Source organism: Chanos chanos, chromosome 15, assembly GCF_902362185.1.
Source record: "Chanos chanos chromosome 15, fChaCha1.1, whole genome shotgun sequence".
NCBI lineage: Eukaryota > Metazoa > Chordata > Actinopteri > Gonorynchiformes > Chanidae > Chanos > Chanos chanos.
Genome location: NC_044509.1, coordinates 348,665 through 371,138, shown reverse-complemented (window position 1 = coordinate 371,138; position 22,474 = coordinate 348,665). Strand labels below are relative to the sequence as shown.

The 22,474-nt window shown below is 43.7% G+C and overlaps 1 protein-coding gene across 4 annotated transcripts; it reads right to left on the bottom strand.

The window, feature by feature from the left end:
* Positions 1–69: 69 nt before the first annotated feature.
* pdha1a (pyruvate dehydrogenase E1 subunit alpha 1a) lies at positions 70–22,220 on the bottom strand. 4 transcript variants are annotated; one of them, XM_030792388.1, is made up of 12 exons: positions 22,093–22,220; positions 20,637–20,657; positions 13,384–13,452; positions 13,117–13,290; positions 10,814–10,940; positions 10,616–10,707; positions 10,248–10,340; positions 9,489–9,644; positions 9,310–9,381; positions 6,640–6,707; positions 1,437–1,545; positions 70–1,172 (listed from the first exon to the last, which is right to left on the bottom strand). In XM_030792388.1, the coding sequence occupies exons 1-12, from the start codon at positions 22,147–22,149 to the stop codon at positions 1,008–1,010; spliced, it is 1,203 nt and encodes a 400-aa protein (XP_030648248.1). In that variant the 5' UTR covers positions 22,150–22,220; the 3' UTR covers positions 70–1,007. The 4 variants fall into 4 exon arrangements, with proteins under 4 accessions (XP_030648248.1, XP_030648249.1, XP_030648250.1 ...); XM_030792389.1 differs by lacking the exon at positions 20,637–20,657 and having other exon boundaries at positions 10,814–10,961; XM_030792390.1 differs by lacking the exon at positions 20,637–20,657.
* Between the last annotated feature and the right edge of the window lie 254 nt (positions 22,221–22,474).

Genomic DNA, 22,474 nt, shown 5'->3' with positions numbered 1-22,474 from the left:
CACACTCATACAATCACAGAATGTCAGTATTCCAAAGAACATCTGGTTGAACATGAAAGAACATCTGGCTGGTTTAAATATTTGAATTTTATTTGAATTGTCCTTTATAAAGATCATGACAGGTAACACACTTCCTGATGTCCATATTGCTTCCAGGTAAAATCAGAGATAAGCGAACAGCGCCATTTCCCAGCTGACCCTTTTCAGAACTCTACAGTAACCATGACGATATCCCCATCAGCGCAACACTTTTCAAAATATTCATTCGAGAACAAGTTGGCAAAAAATGTTAGGAACAGGAGGCACTAACACCCCACTGAGCGGCACATGTAGAGAGATAAATACCCATATACACTATCAGAGAGAAAGAGTTCATGAGAAGAGGATGAAGAAAGAGAGCGCAAAACTGAGAGGAACACTATGCAGTAGGTCATATTTGCCACAGTTCTGCATTTTTAAATGCAGCTGTCCAGTTTGGCCCTGTGTAGAATGGCTGTAGTGTTTGTTAGACCGTGCACAGACAATGCTCAGTCTATCCAAGCCTACACCTGACAGGCACGGGAACACTGGTAAAGGCAATGAAGAAAGTGATAAAAATCCCTTTAAAAACCTATTACAATGCACCACAAATACAGTTAGAGTCAGATTTAGTAGTGATAACATTGAGTCCAAGGCCAGAGTTTTCTGAATTTTTGTCTTCCGTACATGACTGCCTGGTTTAGGTGAGCAGATGAACTGAAATGGCAGTTCTCCCAGAGCAGAAACAGAGCCCTGGGCTTTAAAGCTGAGCTGGGCCCTCACAGACCGGTGAATTCCTGCCTGTGAGTGGAGACGCGGCACTGTGTGTGGAGCTGTGCTGGGTGGAGGTGGGGTTGTCTTGGGGCCAGAAGGAGAATGATGAAGAGGAGGAGTGTTGGATGAGAGTCTTCACCTGTCTGATGCTATACTGAATGTGGATGGGGGTTCGAGGGGGTTTTGGGTGTGGGGAGGGGGTGGTTGGACACCCTTTAACTGACAGATTTGAGCTTGGTCCAGGGGTTGGTGCCACGGACCTCTATGGGGGGGTCGTTATAGAAGAGGTGGTTACACAGATCGTCCAGCGGGGGCTCTGGGTCTGTGGTGGCAAACTGAGCAGCATCCTCAATCTCCTTCCTCACCTCCACGTCTATCTCCTGCAGACAGACAGACAGGCAAAACAGGCAGACAGACAGGCAAAGACATCACATTCAGAGAGAATGATATACACTCAATTTGGGAGTCATTAACTGAAGCATTTAGCACTGTCTCTGTGCTATGACAACATGCTCAATTGTGAGGAAGCTGTAAAACAAAACAGGATGTTTGTTGTGTATATTTGTGTGTTTTTTCTTTCTTTTACCTTTAATCCCTAAACACTGGCCACACTGTTGTAGTTTGTGTGCGCGTGCGTGTTTTACCTTCAGTTCCTCCACACTGGCCATGTTGTTGTTCAGCATGCGGTCCTTCAGCATGGAGATGGGGTCACTCTTACTGCGCACCTCCTGGATCTCCTCTCGTGTGCGGTAACTAACGGGGACAGAGCGGCATGAGGCTCAAACATGGAGCTGATTTAATCAGAATTTGTGGGGGTGAACAGGGTCTGTAGACCAGTTATTTCAAACTGGATTGGACAGTAACTGACTGGGAGGAACAGACAGTGTTTGTAAACAGTGTCAGTAAAATGCACAGGAAGTAGTAACACTGGGAAGTAATTTCCCCTCCGACTCTGTCCAACAGCGCTGCTTATGCCAACAGCGCTGCTTATCTCAACAGCACTGCTTATCTCAACAGCACTGCTTATCTCAACAGCACTGCTTATCTCAACAGCACTGCTTATCTCAACAGCGCTGCTTATCTCAACAGCACTGCTTATCTCAACAGCACTGCTTATCTCAACAGCGCTGCTTATCTCAACAGCACTGCTTATCTCAACAGCACTGCTTATCTCAACAGCGCTGCTTATCTCAACAGCACTGCTTATCAACAGCACTGCTTATGCCAACAGCGCTGCTTATCTCAACAGCACTGCTTATCAACAGCACTGCTTATGCCAACAGCGCTGCTTATCTCAACAGCGCTGTTTATCTCAACAGCACTGCTTATCTCAACAGCGCTGTTTATCTCAACAGCACTGCTTATCTCAACAGCGCTGCTTATCTCAACAGCACTGCTTATCTCAACAGCACTGCTTATCTCAACAGCACTGCTTATCTCAACAGCACTGCTTATCAACAGCACTGCTTATCTCAACAGCACTGCTTATCTCAACAGCGCTGCTTATCTCAACAGCACTGCTTATCTCAACAGCACTGCTTATCTCAACAGCACTGCTTATCTCAACAGCACTGCTTATGCCAACAGCACTGCTTATCTCAACAGCACTGCTTATCTCAACAGCACTGCTTATGCCAACAGCACTGCTTATCTCAACAGCACTGCTTATCAACAGCACTGCTTATCTCAACAGCGCTGCTTATCTCAACAGCACTGCTTATCTCAACAGCGCTGCTTATCTCAACAGCACTGCTTATCTCAACAGCACTGCTTATCTCAACAGCACTGCTTATGCCAACAGCACTGCTTATCTCAACAGCACTGCTTATGCCAACAGCGCTGCTTATCTCAACAGCACTGCTTATGCCAACAGCACTGCTTATCTCAACAGCACTGCTTATCTCAACAGCACTGCTTATCTCAACAGCACTGCTTATGCCAACAGCACTGCTTATCTCAACAGCACTGCTTATCTCAACAGCGCTGTTTATCTCAACAGCACTGCTTATCTCAACAGCACTGCTTATCTCAACAGCACTGCTTATCTCAACAGCGCTGCTTATCTCAACAGCACTGCTTATGCCAACAGCGCTGCTCTACAGTTCATCTCTATGTCCTCTCTATTAGTGCTTATATAGAAACAAACTAAGAAGTTTTTTTTTTGCAGTCCTTTAAAACCAGCACCACACAGATCATACACAACTTCCCCTGTAAACCCTCCCCCTTTACTTAACACAACTTCCCCCTCTCCCCGTAAACCCTCCCCTTTACCTAACACAACTTCCTCCCATAAACCCTCCCCTTTACCTTACACAACTTCCCCCTCTCCCCATAAACCCTCCCCTTTACCTAACACAACTTCCTCCCATAAACCCTCCCCTTTACCTAACACAACATCCCCCTCTGCCCGTGAACCCTCCCCTTTACCTAACACAACTTCCCCCCATAAACCCTCCCCTTTACCTAACACAACATCCCCCTCTGCCCGTGAACCCTCCCCTTTACCTAACACAACATCCCCCTCTCCCCATAAACCCTCCCCTTTACCTAACACAACTTCCTCCCATAAACTCTCCCCTTTACCTAACACAACATCCCCCTCTGCCCGTGAACCCTCCCCTTTACCTAACACAACATCCCCCTCTCCTCATAAACCCTCCCCTTTACCTAACACAACTTCCTCCCATAAACCCTCCCCTTTACCTAACACAACTTCCTCCCATAAACCCTCCCCTTTACCTAACACAACATCCCCCTCTGCCCGTGAACCCTCCCCCTTTACTTAACACAACTTCCCCCTCTCCTCATAAACCCTCCCCTTTACCTAACACAACTTCCTCCCATAACCCTCCCCTTTACCTAACACAACATCCCCCTCTGCCCGTGAACCCTCCCCTTTACCTAACACAACTTCCCCCTCCCCTCATAAACCCTCCCCTTTACCTAACACAACATCCCCCTCTCCTCATAAACCCTCCCCTTTACCTAACACAACTTCCTCCCATAAACCCTCCCCTTTACCTAACACAACTTCCCCCTCTCCTCATAAACCCTCCCCTTTACCTAACACAACTTCCCCCTCTCCTCATAAACCCTCCCCTTTACTTAACACAACTTCCCCCTCCCCTCATAAACCCTCCCCTTTACCTAACACAACTTCCTCCCATAAACCCTCCCCTTTACCTAACACAACTTCCCCCTCTCCTCATAAACCCTCCCCTTTACCTAACACAACTTCCTCCTATAAACCCTCCCCTTTACCTAACACAACATCCCCCTCTGCCCGTGAACCCTCCCCTTTACCTAACACAACTTCCCCCCATAAACCCTCCCCTTTACCTAACACAACTTCCCCCTCTCCTCATAAACCCTCCCCTTTACCTAACACAACTTCCTCCCATAAACCCTCCCCTTTACTTAACACAACTTCCCCCTCCCCTCATAAACCCTCCCCTTTACCTAACACAACTTCCTCCCATAAACCCTCCCCTTTACCTAACACAACTTCCCCCTCTCCCCATAAACCCTCCCCTTTACCTAACACAACTTCCTCCCATAAACCCTCCCCTTTACCTAACACAACTTCCCCCTCTCCTCATAAACCCTCCCCTTTACTTAACACAACTTCCCCCTCCCCTCATAAACCCTCCCCTTTACCTAACACAACTTCCTCCCATAAACCCTCCCCTTTACCTAACACAACTTCCCCCTCTCCTCATAAACCCTCCCCTTTACCTAACACAACTTCCCCCTCTCCTCATAAACCCTCCCCTTTACTTAACACAACTTCCCCCTCCCCTCATAAACCCTCCCCTTTACCTAACACAACTTCCTCCCATAAACCCTCCCCTTTACCTAACACAACATCCCCCTCTGCCCGTGAACCCTCCCCTTTACCTAACACAACTTCCTCCCATAAACCCTCCCCTTTACCTAACACAACTTCCCCCTCTCCTCATAAACCCTCCCCTTTACCTAACACAACTTCCTCCCATAAACCCTCCCCTTTACCTAACACAACTTCCCCCCATAAACCCTCCCCCTTTACCTAACACAACTTCCCCCTCTCCCCATAAACCCTCCCCTTTACCTAACACAACTTCCCCCTCTCCCCATAAACCCTCCCCTTTACCTAACACAACTTCCCCCTCTCCCCATAAACCCTCCCCTTTACCTAACACAACTTCCCCCTCTCCTCATAAACCCTCCCCTTTACCTAACACAACATCCCCCTCTGCCCGTGAACCCTCCCCTTTACTTAACACAACTTCCCCCTCCCCTCATAAACCCTCCCCTTTACCTAACACAACTTCCCCCTCTCCTCATAAACCCTCCCCTTTACCTAACACAACTTCCCCCTCTCCCCATAAACCCTCCCCTTTACCTAAAACAACTTCCTCCCATAAACTCTCCCCTCAACTAACACACATCCTGCTTAAATAACCTTGGTTCATGATGCCTTAAAGAACCCCACACATAGGAAAAAACCTACATTAGATTATAAATGAAAATACATACCCAGCGTGTATAATATTCATGTCCTTCATAATGATTTAAAATGATCTGACCCAAACTTAATGTAGCAGTGTCACACAATAACACTGACTATGACACTGAACACAGTCCTACTCACACTGAACACAGTCCTACTCACACTGAACACAGTCCTACTCAAACTGAGCACAGTCCTACTCACACTGAACACAGTCCTACTCACACTGAACACAGTCCTACTCAAACTGAGCAGTCATACTCACACTGAACACAGTCCTACTCACACTGAACACAGTCCTACTCACACTGAGCACAGTCATACTCACACTGAACACAGTCCTACTCAAACTGAGCACAGTCATACTCACACTGAACACAGTCATACTCACACTGAACACAGTCATACTCAAACTGAGCACAGTCATACTCACACTGAACACAGTCCTACTCACACTGAACACAGTCCTACTCACACTGAGCACAGTCATACTCAAACTGAGCACAGTCATACTCACACTGAACACAGTCCTACTCACACTGAACACAGTCCTACTCACACTGAGCACAGTCATACTCAAACTGAACACAGTCATACTCACACTGAACACAGTCCTACTCAAACTGAACACAGTCCTACTCACACTGAACACAGTCCTACTCAAACTGAACACAGTCCTACTCACACTGAACACAGTCCTACTCACACTGAACACAGTCATACTCAAACTGAGCACAGTCATACTCACACTGAACACAGTCATACTCACACTGAACACAGTCATACTCAAACTGAGCACAGTCCTACTCAAACTGAGCACAGTCATAAGCTGTTTTCACATATGCACTATGGACTATGTCCGCAGAACCAGGTTCAGATTTGGTTGAGGTGAGGGGGGCGGCGTCTGCGTAGGACACAACACAAAAAGTATGTCGGGCGTCGGCCCTTACGGACAGAAGTTCCCAAATCTCGTTGTCTCCCCAGTTAGACACTTTCGTTGGCGTCTTCGTGTAAATGACCCTTCTTCATCCTCGGATGTTTGTACGTCAACATGCCCACTTGCTTGCTGTGCATTCTCGTGACTATAATCCGCTCTATTCACACATGGACTCAATTAAACATACAACGGACTTTGTCCTAGGCAGCTGGTGAGGTCCGTTAAGGGTCCGATCTGACTGATTCAGACATTTGTGTTCTCATATACAGTTCCTCCGGTTAGAGTCTAGATAAATTTAGGGTTGCACTGCATGTGTGAAAGGGGCTATACTGGCACTGAACACAGCCATTCTGACACTGAACACAGTCACACTGACTGTGACACTGAACACAGTAATGGTGGTGAGGATGACTCTCACCTGATGCCTGGATCACTCATGCTGTGTCCATGGTAACGGTATGTCTGGAGCTCCATTAGAATAGGACCCTAAAAGAGTTGAACAACATTTCAGAGTTGACCCTCACAGGTACAGTTAGAATGCAGAGTAACCAAATGACTTGTGGAGGGTTTTAATGCACATTTCCATTGTCTCCGGCAAATCATTTCCTCCTGAGAGAATGTTAATATTGAATACCTAAATTCCTTTCACTGTTTGTTGCCTAGCGACAGGAATCACTCACCTATGCTTATTTTCTGTTACACTCTATTTCTCTCAGCATCGCGGACCATCACTGATAAAGTAAGTAACAATTCTGAATATTCCTGAGAAACACTGAAGACTTGCCACTGACTTTTTTAGTTAAGACAGGTAGCGTTCACACATTCAAACTTACAGGCACTCTATATATAGCTTAAGTGTTTAGCACCTCTCCTGTCTGCTGACATATTCACAGTCCGCTGTCTGTTCCTACAGTCTAGTAATACCGATAAAGGGGTCGGCCGATGTGTCTTTTTCAGGGCCAATACCGATTATTAGCAATCAAGGAGACCAATAATCGACATTTGGAACCGATATACATTTGCAGTAAAAATGAAGATCTTGGTGTCAAAATTTATAATAACACAAACTCAAACACAAAACTGCGTTGAAATGCCATTTAGCATATGTTTAATTAAAAGAGAACTTTTCAACATTATCTTAAAACAAAATGTTCAGGGAGCTCCCAGCAGCATTTCTTATAAAGTTAACTGAAAATGTAAATAAATAAAGAAACAAACAAAAAAACAAACAACAAATAGCTCACTGAAGTTTTGGAAAGTAAATAAAGTAAAAATAAAAAAAACTATCAATCAACTGAAGCAGTAGTGGCCCCTGACCATGAATACTAGTGGGGGCTCCTGAATCGCTAGCCACGCCCACTTTTGAGATCGCTGTTTTGATAATTAAATACATACAGTACTTATTGTATTAATTACGCATAATAATTACTATATCAAAGCACAGACAGTGCATATCTGTAAACAGTGTCGGGGTAATGAGTTACAAAGTAACGTATTACTGTAATTATATTACTTACCCCCATAACGAAGTAAAGCAATTCAAATGTCAGTAATCAAATTACAGTTACTGGATTATTAAAATGTCCTTTCCTGTGTTACACACACCTTTTCAAAAGAATATTTTTCGTGCTGAATTTTTAAATTTAACTTGTAAAATGGATAGTTCTGGTCCTGGGTGCTAATTGGTCAATAAAGTGTTCCAGCGATGTTAAAATAAATGATTATAGAAGCAGCCATGATTGTGTAATCATAATATGACAACCCACTGTCACTTAGGAGAGATTGGGTCTGTGACAGTAGCTCCCATTAAATGGGACAAGACCGACAACTGGTTAGTTACCTAGGTAGCAAGGTCTGCTATGTTTGAGAAAACCCGAAAAATACGCTGTAGCCAACCACGGCAATAATTAAGAGAAGATTTAATGTCACTTTAAATCATAAAATACAGATAACGCAGCTGTCGGCTAATGATGATACCAAAACGTATTACTAGCTACCTCAGAAAAGACCATTAGTTCACCACTGTATCTTATCATTTTTACTGTGTAGGCTATTCAGTATTGGCTACATTGTTTTCTAATTAAAGGCTGATAAATTATGCCTTTACCTGTAAATTGGGGAATTTGAAGTTTTGGTGAGTAACTCAAAAGTGAAGTTATGAGTAGTGTAATTACTTCTCAAAAGGAATAATGAGTAAAGTAATCCCATTACAATTTAAATTGGTAACTTGTCACTAATTGCTTTTTTTGAGTAACTACCCCAACACTTCCTGTAAACATACCAGCCAGCAGCCCGCAAACTGTCACAGCAGCCAACACATTTCAGAGATGAACAATAGCCTGTCCTAACCACATAGCTATGTTTTCTGGTTATACCGTGTTTGCGAGAATGTCCTGTTGAAGCTTTTCCCTTTGTCCTTGGTTTGCTGAGTAATGTTAACATCTGGTATATCAGGGCCAAGATCCTTAATTACTAACTTGTCTTGTAATTCTAGTCGTTCAAATTGGTTTTTTAATAAGCTCTACACTTACACTTCTACACATAAAAGTGGATTTAGTGAAAACTCCAGGTTAGCTAACTCAGAGCAAGCAGTAAACCTCCTAATAGAGGAGCCCCATGGCTTCATTCTCCTAGCAAACAGAGCCATAGGGCTCTTCTATTAGGAGGTTTACTATTGTCTCTGAGTTAACTAACGCTCCCAGGCCGATAATCGGTCGACCCCTAATAACGATGATAATGCTGTAGATACCTCATCTATCCATCTCATCTCATGATCAGCTGCAGACTGCTTGGAGTCTGTTTACATTGATCTACTAGGTCATTTGATATGAGACTTTAACATTGTGTTGTTTATTTATTTTTAAAAGAAAACAAATAAAAGGATTCTTTCTGCTTCCTGTTTGGCCAGTGGATTAGCAGCCATCAAAGCTCATACTCACAGACCAATATCAGATTTTCAGTGATTAACATTAAAATATCTTATGTTGGATGTCATGACATTTCAACAAAGGTTTTTATTTCCGCACACACTTGGCACAGTTTAAGCAGTACAAAATGGAGGCAGGTGAAAGTAAGCTTGTAAACGTACCTTCCCAGATCTGCAGTGTTCAGCAGCGAATTTGGTGGCTTCTCTCACACACAGAACATCCATGCCATCCACCTACAAACACACACAGTGAGAAAACAGGAGGGAACACAAGTGTCCTGAGTGTGTCTGTGTGTGTGAGTGAGAGTGTATGTATGTGTGTGTATGCGAGTGTGTGTTACCCTCAGTCCTGGTATGAAGTCTCCTCTCTTGTAGTAGTCAGTGCTAGCAGCTGCTCTCTCCACTGATGTTCCCATTCCGTACTTATTATTCTCACAGATAAAGATACAGGGCAATTTCCACAGAGACGCCATGTTATAGGTCTCAAAGATCTGACCCTGCGTACCGCCACAGACACACACACACACACACACACACACACACACACACACATATATACACACACACACACACACATACACACACACACACATACACATACACACACACACACATACACACACACACATACACACACATACACACACACACACACACACACATATATACACACACACACACACACACATATATACACACACACACACATACACACACACACACACACACATATATACACACACACACACACACACATATATACACACACACACACACACATATATACACACACACATACACACACACACACACACACACACACACACACATATATACACACACACACACATATACACACACACACATATACACACACACACATATACACACACACACATATACACACACACACATACACACACACACACACACACATACACACACACACACAAGCATAGACAAGGAGTGTTATTTGAGTGCAGGTTGAACTGGTCAATGTCTGAACAAATACACACACCTGAGCCCATGGAAATCTTATACTTACTCTTAAAATTACAAAGTTATTTGAATATATTTTCATCAATAACTAGAACTCCTACCTGATTTGCAGCACCATCACCATAGAGACAAACACACAGCTCATTCTTCTCCTGGTACTTACAGGCAAGTGCCACACCTGCCCCAAGAGGCACCTGGGAAATGTAGGCAAAACATTACAACACTCAGTCACATACATAGTTCCACAGTCTAGAGACAGAGGTTTCAGTGTAAAGGCTGCATGGGTGCATTAAGAGAACAGACAGTTTAAATTCTTTCCCTTGAATGTAATTTTCCAGTGACCACACATATAAAACCTGACCATAATGAACAAAGGACTGGAGAGATGGGAGTGTAACTGGTTTGTCTGTCTGTTGGCATTTCATATGAAGCTCACAGGTCTCACCCTTTAGTCTGGGAACTGGTTTACCTGTGCTCCCACTATGCCGTTTCCTCCATAGAAGTTCTTGGTGTACATGTGCATGGAGCCTCCTTTCCCCTTGGCAATACCTCCCCTACGTCCTGAGAGAGAGAGAGAGAGAATATCACATGATGAGCTACACCCAGGGGTGTAAAAAACCAAACATGTAACAGTCTCACTGATCAGCTGGGGCTCTGTCTCTCTCACCGGTCAGCTCTGCCAGGATCTCTCTGACGGTACCACCACGGGTCAGTGTGTACCCGTGGGCGCGGTACGCTGTGATCAGGTGATCTGTCAGGTTGATGCCAGCTTCAATACCCACTGCACACGCTTCCTGTGAGGAGTCAGTCAAAGACTGTCAGAGTGTGTGTGTGTGTTTGTGTGTGTGTGTGTGCGTGCGCGTACGTGTGTGTGTGCATCATGCAGGTCTTTCCATTTTCAGTTGAATCAGTGTATGCATCTGGTGTATCTGTCTATTGCAACGCTAACCAAAAATCTCAGATAATTTGGTAATTAATCTGGGTATCTATCTGTTTTCTGATTATTAATACTGTATTTTCTAAAGCTGGGTGGTATGGCCTAAATTTATATCACGGTATAATCTGAAGCACGGATGGCAACGGTATATATCACGGTATATTTGTTTTTCTTAAAAGTTCAACATAAATGCCTCTGAAGGGACCAAGCACTGGTATGGTAACTGCATGGCAGCTATTACTGTACTCTTAGCTGTATCACTAGGACATATTTCTCATTTTAAGAACATTTATTGTTGTAAAAACTGCAATAATGGAAAAAAATACAAAATATTTTCTCAAGTAACATCCACCACTGAAAAACACTTTTTCATGAAATACAGTAAAATCAAGCTGCACAAAGTGAAAATAAAAACTGTATAGTACAGAAAGACAGGAGGTTTCTTTGCCCCAACCAACTCAAACTCAATGAAACCCTCAAAACGCAAAATCAGTTCAAACTCTGTAATTCTTCCTCAGCTACAGTATTGCAGGAATTCGCATAATTGCTTCTGCATAGTCCAAAATAACTTCTCTTTGCAGCATCACAGTGAGGATATTTACTTGCTCTCATTGATTGGACCCTTAAATACAATGAAACCTAGCAGCATATGATCAAACTGAAAATTGCAGCAGGACAGGAACTTTTTTCCCAACCAACATACATGATGCTTTCCCCATATTCCAGAACATGTTTTGATTTGAGGTGATAGAAAAGATTACTTGGATTCTAGGGCTGGATGACAAAATGATAACAATTATCGCAATATAATTTTCTTCAATAGAAATGTAACAAATGTTTGATAAATGTTCAATGTAATTAACTTCCACGCTTAGCATGCACAGAAATGATTCGGGCGGCCATGGGTAGCCAGTGGAGGTCGATAAGTAGGTGTGACATGTGCCCGCTTAGGCTGATTAAAAACCAGACGTGCCACCGCCTTCTGCAGGGGTTTTACTGAACATACCGGGAGACCCGCTAGAAGGGCATTACAGTAGACGAGCCGAGAGATAACCATGGCCTGTACCAAGAGTTGGGTGGCATACGGAGTCAGGTGAGGCCTGATTTTCCTGATGTTGTAAAGAGCGTAGCGGCACGACCAGGAGACCGATACAACATGGTCAGAGAAGGATAAGATATTTATTTTGTTTGGGAAAAAGGATTGAAAAATTATTTTACTTAATTTTACTCATGCATATTTTGATGTTGAAAAAAGACTTCTTCATTATAATTGTTTTGAATGTTCTACCTCAGATTTGTGAAATGTTCCGCTGTTTGGCAAGAGTTTGTCGTGTTCTGTCCGTAAAGAATAGTTTAAAACCACAATTAACCGTCTGGTTTCTTCAACTTTCACTCAGGAGCAAAAATCAGCCTTTAAACTTGAAAGAAATAATGATTCGACATTTATCGTGATTATTATCGATATTGACTGAAATGAAAACCTTTATCGTGATACCATTTTCGGCCATATCGCCCAAACCTACTTACCATCCCTTGCAACCACTGTTGTCCCACACAATGTGCAGATTGTTGCTTTCTGCTCATTTCCTGACGTTTTAAACCTGAACCATGTCCATATAAGGGAAGGTGCACTGGCCCCTCCTCCTCATGGTGAGCAGCGTTTTCAGCCATTTCTTCATTTCCAAATAAAGCAGCATGGCCTCTCTCATCCTCCAGATGATTCCCTGGCACAGGCTGATGACAAAGAAGCCTGCGCCAATCTTGTTCTTCTTCTTCTTTCCGGCAGACTAGGCACAGTTTAGGGCATTGCTGCCTCCCACTGGCATAGTTACGTCATTGCCACTTTAGATCGGTAAGGACTGTACCGGTCAGCACGGCATAGTCAAAATCCACACTGTAGGGCAAATTTATACCGCTGTACTTGCTATACCGTTTATACCGTCCACCCCTAGCTGAGTATATGCGTATGTGTTTATGTGAATATATATGTGTGTGTCTGTGTGTGTAGTGTGTGCGCATGTGTGTGTCTGCACCTGTCCGTCATACAGATGACAGAATCCTCTGATAATTTTCTGTTTGTAGAGCTGATCTGCTTTCAGTTCCATGCGTCTCATTGTTTGCATGGTGCGGTAATACTGCAGCCCCTCCTCCCGTGTCAGCACTGCCTGTTGAGGCGGGCCCTCCTCCAGCCGGTGCAGGTCACACTTCTGAAGGACAGGGAGATGGACAAGACAACCACCAATCAGGAATGGCCCCTCTTACTTCACATGTGAATTAAAAAAAAGAGACCAGTATCTGACCTTGATGTCGAAAGTTGCCTGGGGTGTGAAGTCTGCATAGGTGCGGGCTGACACCACAACTCTAGTCCCCTGGGAAGTCACACACACACACACACACACACGCACACACACACGCGCACACGCGCGCACACGCGCGCACACACGCGCACGCGCACACACACACACACGCACACACACACACACACACACACACACACACACACACACACACAGACAACCATACACACACACACACACACACACACAAACATACACAAACAAAGGTGAGTTCATAGGACATGTCAACAATGGTGGCTCAGCATGGCAAGACGGGGGGGGGGGGGGGGGGGGGATCATCTGAGGGATAGCCTGAGCCAATCACGTCACAGAATCACATGTTAGCAGAAGACCACAGTTAAACCTGCCCTGGATCTCCACCAGCCCCACAAAAACTCCCACATCCTACACAAACACACTGAACACAACCTACAACAACGCTGTAAGCTCAGCCTACACAAACACCCTAAACACAACCTACACAAACACTCTAACACAACCTACAACAACGCTGTAAACTCAGCCTACACAAACACCCTAAACACAACCCACACAAACACTCTAAACACAACCTACAGAATCACTCTAACACAACCTACAACAACGCTGTAAACTCAGCCTACACAAACACCCTAAACACAACCTACACAAACGCTCTAAACACAACCTACACAAACGCTCTAAACACAACCTACAGAATCACTCTAACACAACCTACAGAATCACTCTAAACACAACCTACACAAACGCTCTAAACACAACCTACAGAATCACTCCAAACACAACCTACAGAATCACTCCAAACACAACCTACAGAATCACTCCAAACACAACCTACAGAAACACTCCAAACACAACCTACAGAAACACTCCAAACACAACCTACAGAAACACTCCAAACACAACCTACAGAAACACTCCAAACACAACCTACAGAAACACTCTAAACACAACTTACATAAATGCTCTAAACACAAATTCCCTTAGTATAACTTACACAAACGCAAGGGCTGAAAGATTAATCAGTTTCAAATCCAAATCGCGATTTGAAACAATGCGATTAGGAAATCGCAAATGCTGCGATTTATGATATACGTTATGGAGCGCGTCTGACCTACAGTTCCTCAGAAGGCTGCAGATAGCTCCATTGAATTGAATGGGCCATCCCAGCGTTCGATCTGATAATTCTTGATAATGACAGCTGAAAAAAATGAATGACGGCTGCCACTGCCAATGGGTTCTGTGCTTCTGATTCACATATTTATATCATTCCGCATGTAGTCCGTTCCCATCGTAACGGAAATAAACAGCCTTTCTGCAACAAGTTGACGAGTCTCCAGGTATCCTAACATGTTGCTATGCAACACTTACAACTCATGCCGGGATCGGACTACACAATATTTTTGTCTTTCACGATGGCCACTATGTCAGATTAGTGCCAATCATAGTGCCATAGATACTTGCCGCGTCTTGGCCGGGAGACTGGCAACACTACAAGGATGACCCCGACCAATCATCGTATGCTGCCTATCAAGACCTTGCGCAAGTTCATAAGTCGTCGAGGAGGACGACTGTCATTGGTCCCGTCGGGCAGCGTGAAGGAACATGTCACAGGAGATGTCAGACTTGGCAGGAAAATGCTAGAAAAATCTGACATGCTAGACTTTTCTCGTTGTGTGCCGTGGTGGGGCATCCCAGACGTCACATCGCTGTTCTTAGATTATGTCACTACAAGGGGTAAAGACGCCCGTTCGTTGTTCCCGACATTCATATTCTGGCCGGACGGCGGAAGTTTGCCTGCGACAACACCATGGCATCAAAATCGGGCTAAAATCGTGCTGCCTGAATCCGGCATAAAATGCTCTGTTTGCTAGAGGGACTATTTTTCTAAGCGGAAGTCGAAACAGCAATAAAGTCATGAAAATTAAACCTGTGAAGATCCTTTTATCATTTTGGCATGTTACCGTAGAATAGGCGGGGTCCTACTCGTCCTGTCGGGATTTATTTTTCAATAATGACCGGCGGACTATACATCTTCCCTTGCATGTTCGATGCTCTATGTTCTATGATGATCAGAAAATGTAATAAATACATGTTGGAAGCAATTCCAAATCTTTATCATCTTTGCATTAGAATATAGAGCAGTTAATATTTTGATGGTATCTCTTGTGGTAATGCTCCATCACGTTTTAAATCTATTACACAGTAAATATTGAACTAGAGCTTGACTTTAAAAAATTATATCGCAAATCAAATCGAAATCGCAATATCTGTCAGAAAAATCGCAATTAGATATTTTCCCCAAATCGTTCAGCCCCAACAAACACTCTAAACACAACCTACACAAACACTCTAAAGACAAACACTCTAAAGACAACCACTCTAAAGACAACCTACACAAACACACTAAACACAAACACTCTAAACACAAACACTCTAAACACAAACACTCTAAACACAAACACTCTAAACACAACCTACACAAACACACTAAACACAAACACTCTAAAGACAACCACTCTAAAGACAACCACTCTAAACACAACCACTCTAAACACAACCACTCTAAACACAACCACTCTAAAGACAAACACTCTAAAGACAAACACTCTAAAGACAAACACTCTAAAGACAAACACTCTAAACACAAACACTCTAAACACAAACACTCTAAACACAAACACTCTAAACACAACCTACACAAACACTCTAAAGACAAACACTCTAAAGACAAACACTCTAAAGACAAACACTCTAAAGACAAACACTCTAAACACAAACACTCTAAACACAAACACTCTAAACACAAACACTCTAAACACAAACACTCTAAACACAAACACTCTAAAGACAAAACACTCTAAAGACAAAACACTCTAAAGACAAAACACTCTAAAGACAAAACACTCTAAAGACAACCTACACAAACACTCTAAAGACAGTCGCCTGTGGGGCCTAAGGACATTACAAATGATTATCTTTAGGAAAACAGTTACTCCCTTGTTTAATGGAATGGTTGGTTTGTATAGAACAACAACAATAAAATCTTTGCAGGTTGTAGTGAAACCCCCGATGGAACAGTGAATCACTATATGCCCATCTCTGAGGTGAGTAATCTGAGGCTCGGTGTTACTTCGGGCTGTGTCCGGCACTGAAAACACAAATGTTGGCCGTGTCATGGGAACGTCAGCCACACAAGGCCACCGTCTGCAGCTTCACTCTACCACTCTGAGTGGCAGCAAATTCACATAACCTGTGACTCAATCTAACACACACAACATCCCAGACATATTTGTGTGTGTGTGTGTGCCTGTCTGTCTGAGTGTGTGTGTGTCTCTGTGTGTATGTGAGTGGGTCTGTGTGTGCCTGTCTGTCTGCGTGTGACTGTGCATGTATGTCCATGCGTGTGTGTGTATATGAGTCTGACTGTGCGTGTGTGTATGTGTGTGTGTGTGTGTCTGTGTGACTGCGTGTGTGTCTGTGTGTGTGTGTGTCTGTGTGTGTGTGTGACTATGTGTGTGTATGTCCGTGCGTGTCCAAGCGTGTCCATGCGTGTGTGTGTATATGAGTCTGACTGTGCCTGTCTGTCTGAGTGTGTGTGTGTCTCTGTGTGTATGTGAGTGGGTCTGTGTGTGCCTGTCTGTCTGCGTGTGACTGTGCATGTATGTCCATGCGTGTGTGTGTATATGAGTCTGACTGTGCGTGTGTGTATGTGTGTGTGTGTGTCTGTGTGACTGCGTGTGTGTCTGTGTGTGTGTGTGTCTGTGTGTGTGTGTGACTATGTGTGTGTGTGTCCGTGCGTGTGTGTGACTATGTGTGTGTGTGTCCGTGCGTGTCCATGCGTGTGTGTCCATGTGTGTGTGTCCGTGCGTGTGTGTGTGTGTGAACACTGCATATCTGGGGGAGGGCATGTGTGGCCAGTGCCATTCCAAATTAGCCAGAAAAAGGGTTATTTTCTTCTTTTTTTGTTAAAGATACACTGAGTGCTTCCTCAATGCAAACATCGCTTCAAGGTGAACAGTGAAAAAAAGGTTTAGGAACAAGACAGAAGAGGATGAGAGAGAGTGTGATTGAAAGAGACAGAGAAAGCTGGACATAAATACACTTTGCCTGACTAACTGCTGCACTATGGGATACACTGGCGAACGTAAAGGACTTTGAGGAAGACGAGTGAGATGGGGAGGGGGAGGGGATGGGGGTCATGCATGGGTCATTTGTGCTCTCTCTGTGTGTGTGTATGTGTGTGTGTGTGTGTGTGTTTAAGGGAGAGATGTAGAGGTCCAGCCTGTACTCACAGCAAGCTGTGGCTCTGGTAAGGCAGAGTCTTCAGTGGCCTGGCTGTGGACGTTCTCTGAGCGTTGCTGGGGTGTTATGTCAGTGTTGTGGAGGCTTGGCGTGGCAGGCTGAGGTTCTGAGGTGGAGAGGTTGGCACTGCTAGTGGGCACAGGCCGGACAGGATCTGGGTTTGGTTCTGATGGGGTGGGTTTGTGTAAGGTTTGGTCTATGTGGATTTCATCTCTAACAGGTTGGTCCAGAGTTCGGGCAACTTCTGCTACACCAGTTATGGTCTCAGTCCGACTGAGATTGGGTTCTAAACTGGGTTTGTGTGAGGTCAAATTGGGACCAGTTTCTGAAAAGCGGGATGGCACACATTCCAACAAAGACTGGTTCAACATTACTGACCCAGTAGAGGAAGGGCCCAATGTCACGTCTACCAAGTCTGACACTGATCCTGGGTCAGCTGGATGTAAGGGTAAGGGTTTCACTGCTGTTATGGACCCATTATGACACTCTGTGGTCTCTGTAACTGTCAGATGTGTAAGCTGATCTGACCCAAGTACATCAGTGAATGGAGGGTCCAGATCTAAGGCTCGATCCAAAGGAGATGGTAAAATACTAGAGTGCGTGTTTAGTACTGGTTGTGCTGGTTTCAGTGGACTGGTTGAGTCCCACTCTGGGGTAATCTGTGAGAGGGAGAGTGACGTGTGTGAAAATGAGACAGGTCCTGATTTAAGAGCATTTTCTGTTTGTGTGTTTGCTCCCTGTGGAGTGAGCTGAGCAGACTCATTTGGTTGTGATCTAGCTACTGCACTGAGCATTGGCTGAGGTTCGTGGGTGCGGTCAGGCAGGGGGAGGGCTGCCTTACTAACAGGCAGACCAGCGGAGGGAAGTGGGCGTGGGTCTTGGTTATGGGCAGAGTCTTGCATGGGGAGTGGGCGTGTCTCTGTGTTCGGAGGAGGGTCGGATGGTGACGTAATGTCAACATATTGGCTCTGGACTGCCAGCAGCTGAAGCACCGCCCTACATGTGGAACACTGAGGAGAGAAGAGTCAGGCACACAGGTCAGAGTTCACTGTGCTGGAGGTCAAAACGATCATAAAAGGTCAAGTGGCAAAAGTAAATTTGTGGATGTGAGAACAGGATTCAAAAATATGAATATATACAGCGTAATACACAGGTGTAAGCATAATTACACCAAACCCTCTCAGAGGGGTAAGAGCTCCTGTTCACCTGTTAAACGACAGACTCTCTGGAAACATGGCTCCACAACCATCAACACATCCATCACATCCATCAGAAGACTGGAGTCTGCAGTAGTGTCAGAATTCATAAATGCATAACACCAGTCAGGTTTTAAACTCTGCTGACACTGCTGTGTTTGGTTACAGTACCAAGGCCACACACTGACACTCACTGAGTAACACACCACAAGACTGTCCCACTTGACAACAGTGTCAGGCACTCTACAACATCTCAAACATCTCCTCCATTAATCCAACAATGATTAATCTCTACAACATCTCAAACATCTCCTCCATTAATCCAACAATGATTAATCTCTACAACATCTCAAACATCTCCTCCATTAATCCAACAATGATTAATCTCTACAACATCTCAAACATCTCCTCCATTAATCCAACAATGATTGATCTCTACAACATCTCAAACATCTCCTCCATTAATCCAACAATGATTAATCTCTACAACATCTCAAACATCTCCTCCATTAATCCAACAATGATTAATCTCTACAACATCTCAAACATCTCCTCCATTAATCCAACAATGATTGATCTCTACAACATCTCAAACATCTCCTCCATTAATCCAACAATGATTGATCTCTACAACATCTCAAACATCTCCTCCATTAATCCAACAATGATTAATCTCTACAACATCTCAAACATCTCCTCCATTAATCCAACAATGATTAATCTCTACAACATCTCAAACATCTCCTCCATTAATCCAACAATGATTAATCTCTACAACATCTCAAACATCTCCTCCATTAATCCAACAATGATTAATCTCTACAACATCTCAAACATCTCCTCCATTAATCCAACAATGATTAATCTCTACAACATCTCAAACATCTCCTCCATTAATCCAACAATGATTAATCTCTACAACATCTCAAACATCTCCTCCATTAATCCTACAATGATTAATCTCTACAACATCTCAAACATCTCCTCCATTAATCCAACAATGTTTAATCTCTACAACATCTCAAACATCTACTCCATTAATCCAACAATGTTTAATCTCTACAACATCTCAAACATCTGTTCCAGTTATCCAATACTGATTAATAAGTCCTGACAATGCTTCTGGATTCCATGGGTACAATCTAATGCATGTAACTATAACGTCCAGTGTCAGGTTGACTACACAACAAAATCTACTGAAAACATGACAGAACAAAAGTACAGGGTGAAACCCTAAGAGATGATCGCATGGTTTGCAGGTGTGTGCTTGTGTCTGCTGGGGGAGACAGGTATAAGTTGTGGTCAGCAGTGGGAAGCAGCTACAGGTTTCCTAACAGCAACTCATTTTACACTCTACACAGACACTATAAGAGCTTTTACATAAACAGCCAAACGCATGGTGGTGAAAGGTTCTGAAAACAAAATGGGGATCCAAAATATTGGGGGTGGGGGGAAGAAGAGATAATATATACGCACTGAGCAGAAAATGCAAAAAGCATAATAAAAATACCTGCATTGAGGACATAGCGGCGAAAAAAAAAGAATCATGAAATGATTGGTTAAGCAAAGAGACATACCACACGGCGCTCGTTAGAGACTGCATGGGCATAAAACCAGTGGAAGAACCAAAAGAAAGATAAAAAAAGAGGGAAGAACAGGCATCACTCCTTGACACCTGATGCTGCAGCAGCCACTGCCCCACCTATCATCTCTTACCTCTGAAACCATCTCAGCTCCCTTACAGACAGCCAATCAGAGAGAGAGAGAGAGAGAGACAGAGAGAGAGAGAGAGAGAGAGAGAGAGAGAGAGAGAGAGAGAGAGAGAGGGGTAGTTATCAGTATAAAGCGCCTGTCTGACCTGCTCCACACATTGCTAAGAGACATTCCATCAAGAAAGGATACAGCAACACACATGTGACTCAAATTAAATATTTCTGCGTGAAGTTATGTTCTTTATTCATCCTACTGGTGACCAGTATGAGTCTGAGGTGCCTCTGTAAATCACAGTGTGTCTGTCTTCCTGTAGAGAACAAGTGTCTGGTGCCGTCTGTCTCACTGACGTTATTTTAGCTTCTGCAGATTGTCAGTCTGTTGGACTCCACAAACTGTCACCTTCAACATATATTTGTAGGACTTAATATTCTTTCAACCTGAGACAATATTTTTTTTTTGTAAAGAGCCATAAGCACGGTTTCCTGAGGGCACCTAGGTGCGTGGGCAGGGCCTCAGCTCAGCAGGGCCTCACACGACATGACCTTACCATCCACCAGTGTCTACATCATCTCTGACTGACACCTAAAAATAACAGCAGCAATGGCAGTAACGCTAACCTTGACTTGGACAACATCCCTTATTGCCCAAACATTATTACTAACTCAGCTTGATAACTATTGCACAAGGAGGTACCCTCTCACGTCATTTCCGTCCTATGCTTTCTTAAAATATCATGATTTTAATTGGCGAAACCCAAAATTAGGGTTATTTTATGCGTTATTTTACAGAGTCAAAGCCATCAAACAAATAAATCAAATGCCTATTTCCATAACTGATGTTGAGGTTGTGGTGCAAGCTAATATGCCAGTTTAGCTGGTAGCCAACGAACTCCCCGCAAAATGTTCAGAAGCTGGTTCGTCTACAGACTAACACGTAGCGCTAAACCATGCAGAGAATATAAGCAAAAATGTAGTAAATTATTTCTAAAAACAGGACACAAAATGTACAACTGAAAAAAAACAGAATGCTGGTTTAAACTCACACACCTATATGCCTACATGTATACACACATACAGGCTGTATGTGTGCCATCGTTTCTGTGAACGCAAGTATGAAGCGATGTTTCCCTGTACTCCTCTCAACAGACCTCCTGCTAGCATAGCAGGCTAGTTAACACAGGCTAGCCTAAGTTGGCACTGACAACAAAGCGTAATTTTTTTCTAAGCTTCTTCAGTTGTACGCGCCGAATTACATTATTTACTGTGGAATTTTAGAGCACAAATTAAAAAGTGAATTTGACAGACATGTCGTTCATACTCCCTGTCTAAGACTATATCTGGCAGGCCGGGCCTTGCTTCGACAAGGTCAACTGACATAAAGCTAACCTTACGTGCACTTTCACACCCATTACTTACTGTACAGAAATGTAGAGAAAATAAAAGACAGAAATGACACTTACGTTCCTGCTGGCGCTGCCCCTCAACACGTTAGATATGATGGTCAGCATCTTTTGCATACTATCACACCGCACCTTACTAGACTTCTCTCGTATGTCCTCTCTGACAAATCGACACCGTACTGAAAACACACTGGGGCGGAACCAAACTGTCCTCTTCTGAAGATGAAAACTGTGACACATCGCCCCCTGCTGCTCAGCACAAATCATACTCCTGTCAATGCAGCGGCAAAGACACACGAGCAAACAAAACAACGAAACTAAATAGTGCTGGAGATTTATCTTCAATATTTTTCCATTTGCACTAGTCCTCTCTTAATATTTTACATTTTTTCATGTTGAGTGCTGTTAATTAATGTCTGTACAGAAATAGCAAAAACACTTG

Coding starts and splice junctions, on each gene's coding strand:
- pdha1a (XM_030792388.1), bottom strand. CDS start 22,149: ATGCAAAAGATGCTGACCATCATATCTAACGTGTTGAGGGGCAGCGCC. Junction 20,658..22,092: donor GGGGCAGCGCCAGCAGGAAC/GTAAGTGTCATT, acceptor GCTGTCTGTAAG/GGAGCTGAGATGGTTTCAGA. Junction 1,173..1,436: donor CCAGTGTGGAGGAACTGAAG/GTAAAACACGCA, acceptor GTCTGTCTGCAG/GAGATAGACGTGGAGGTGAG.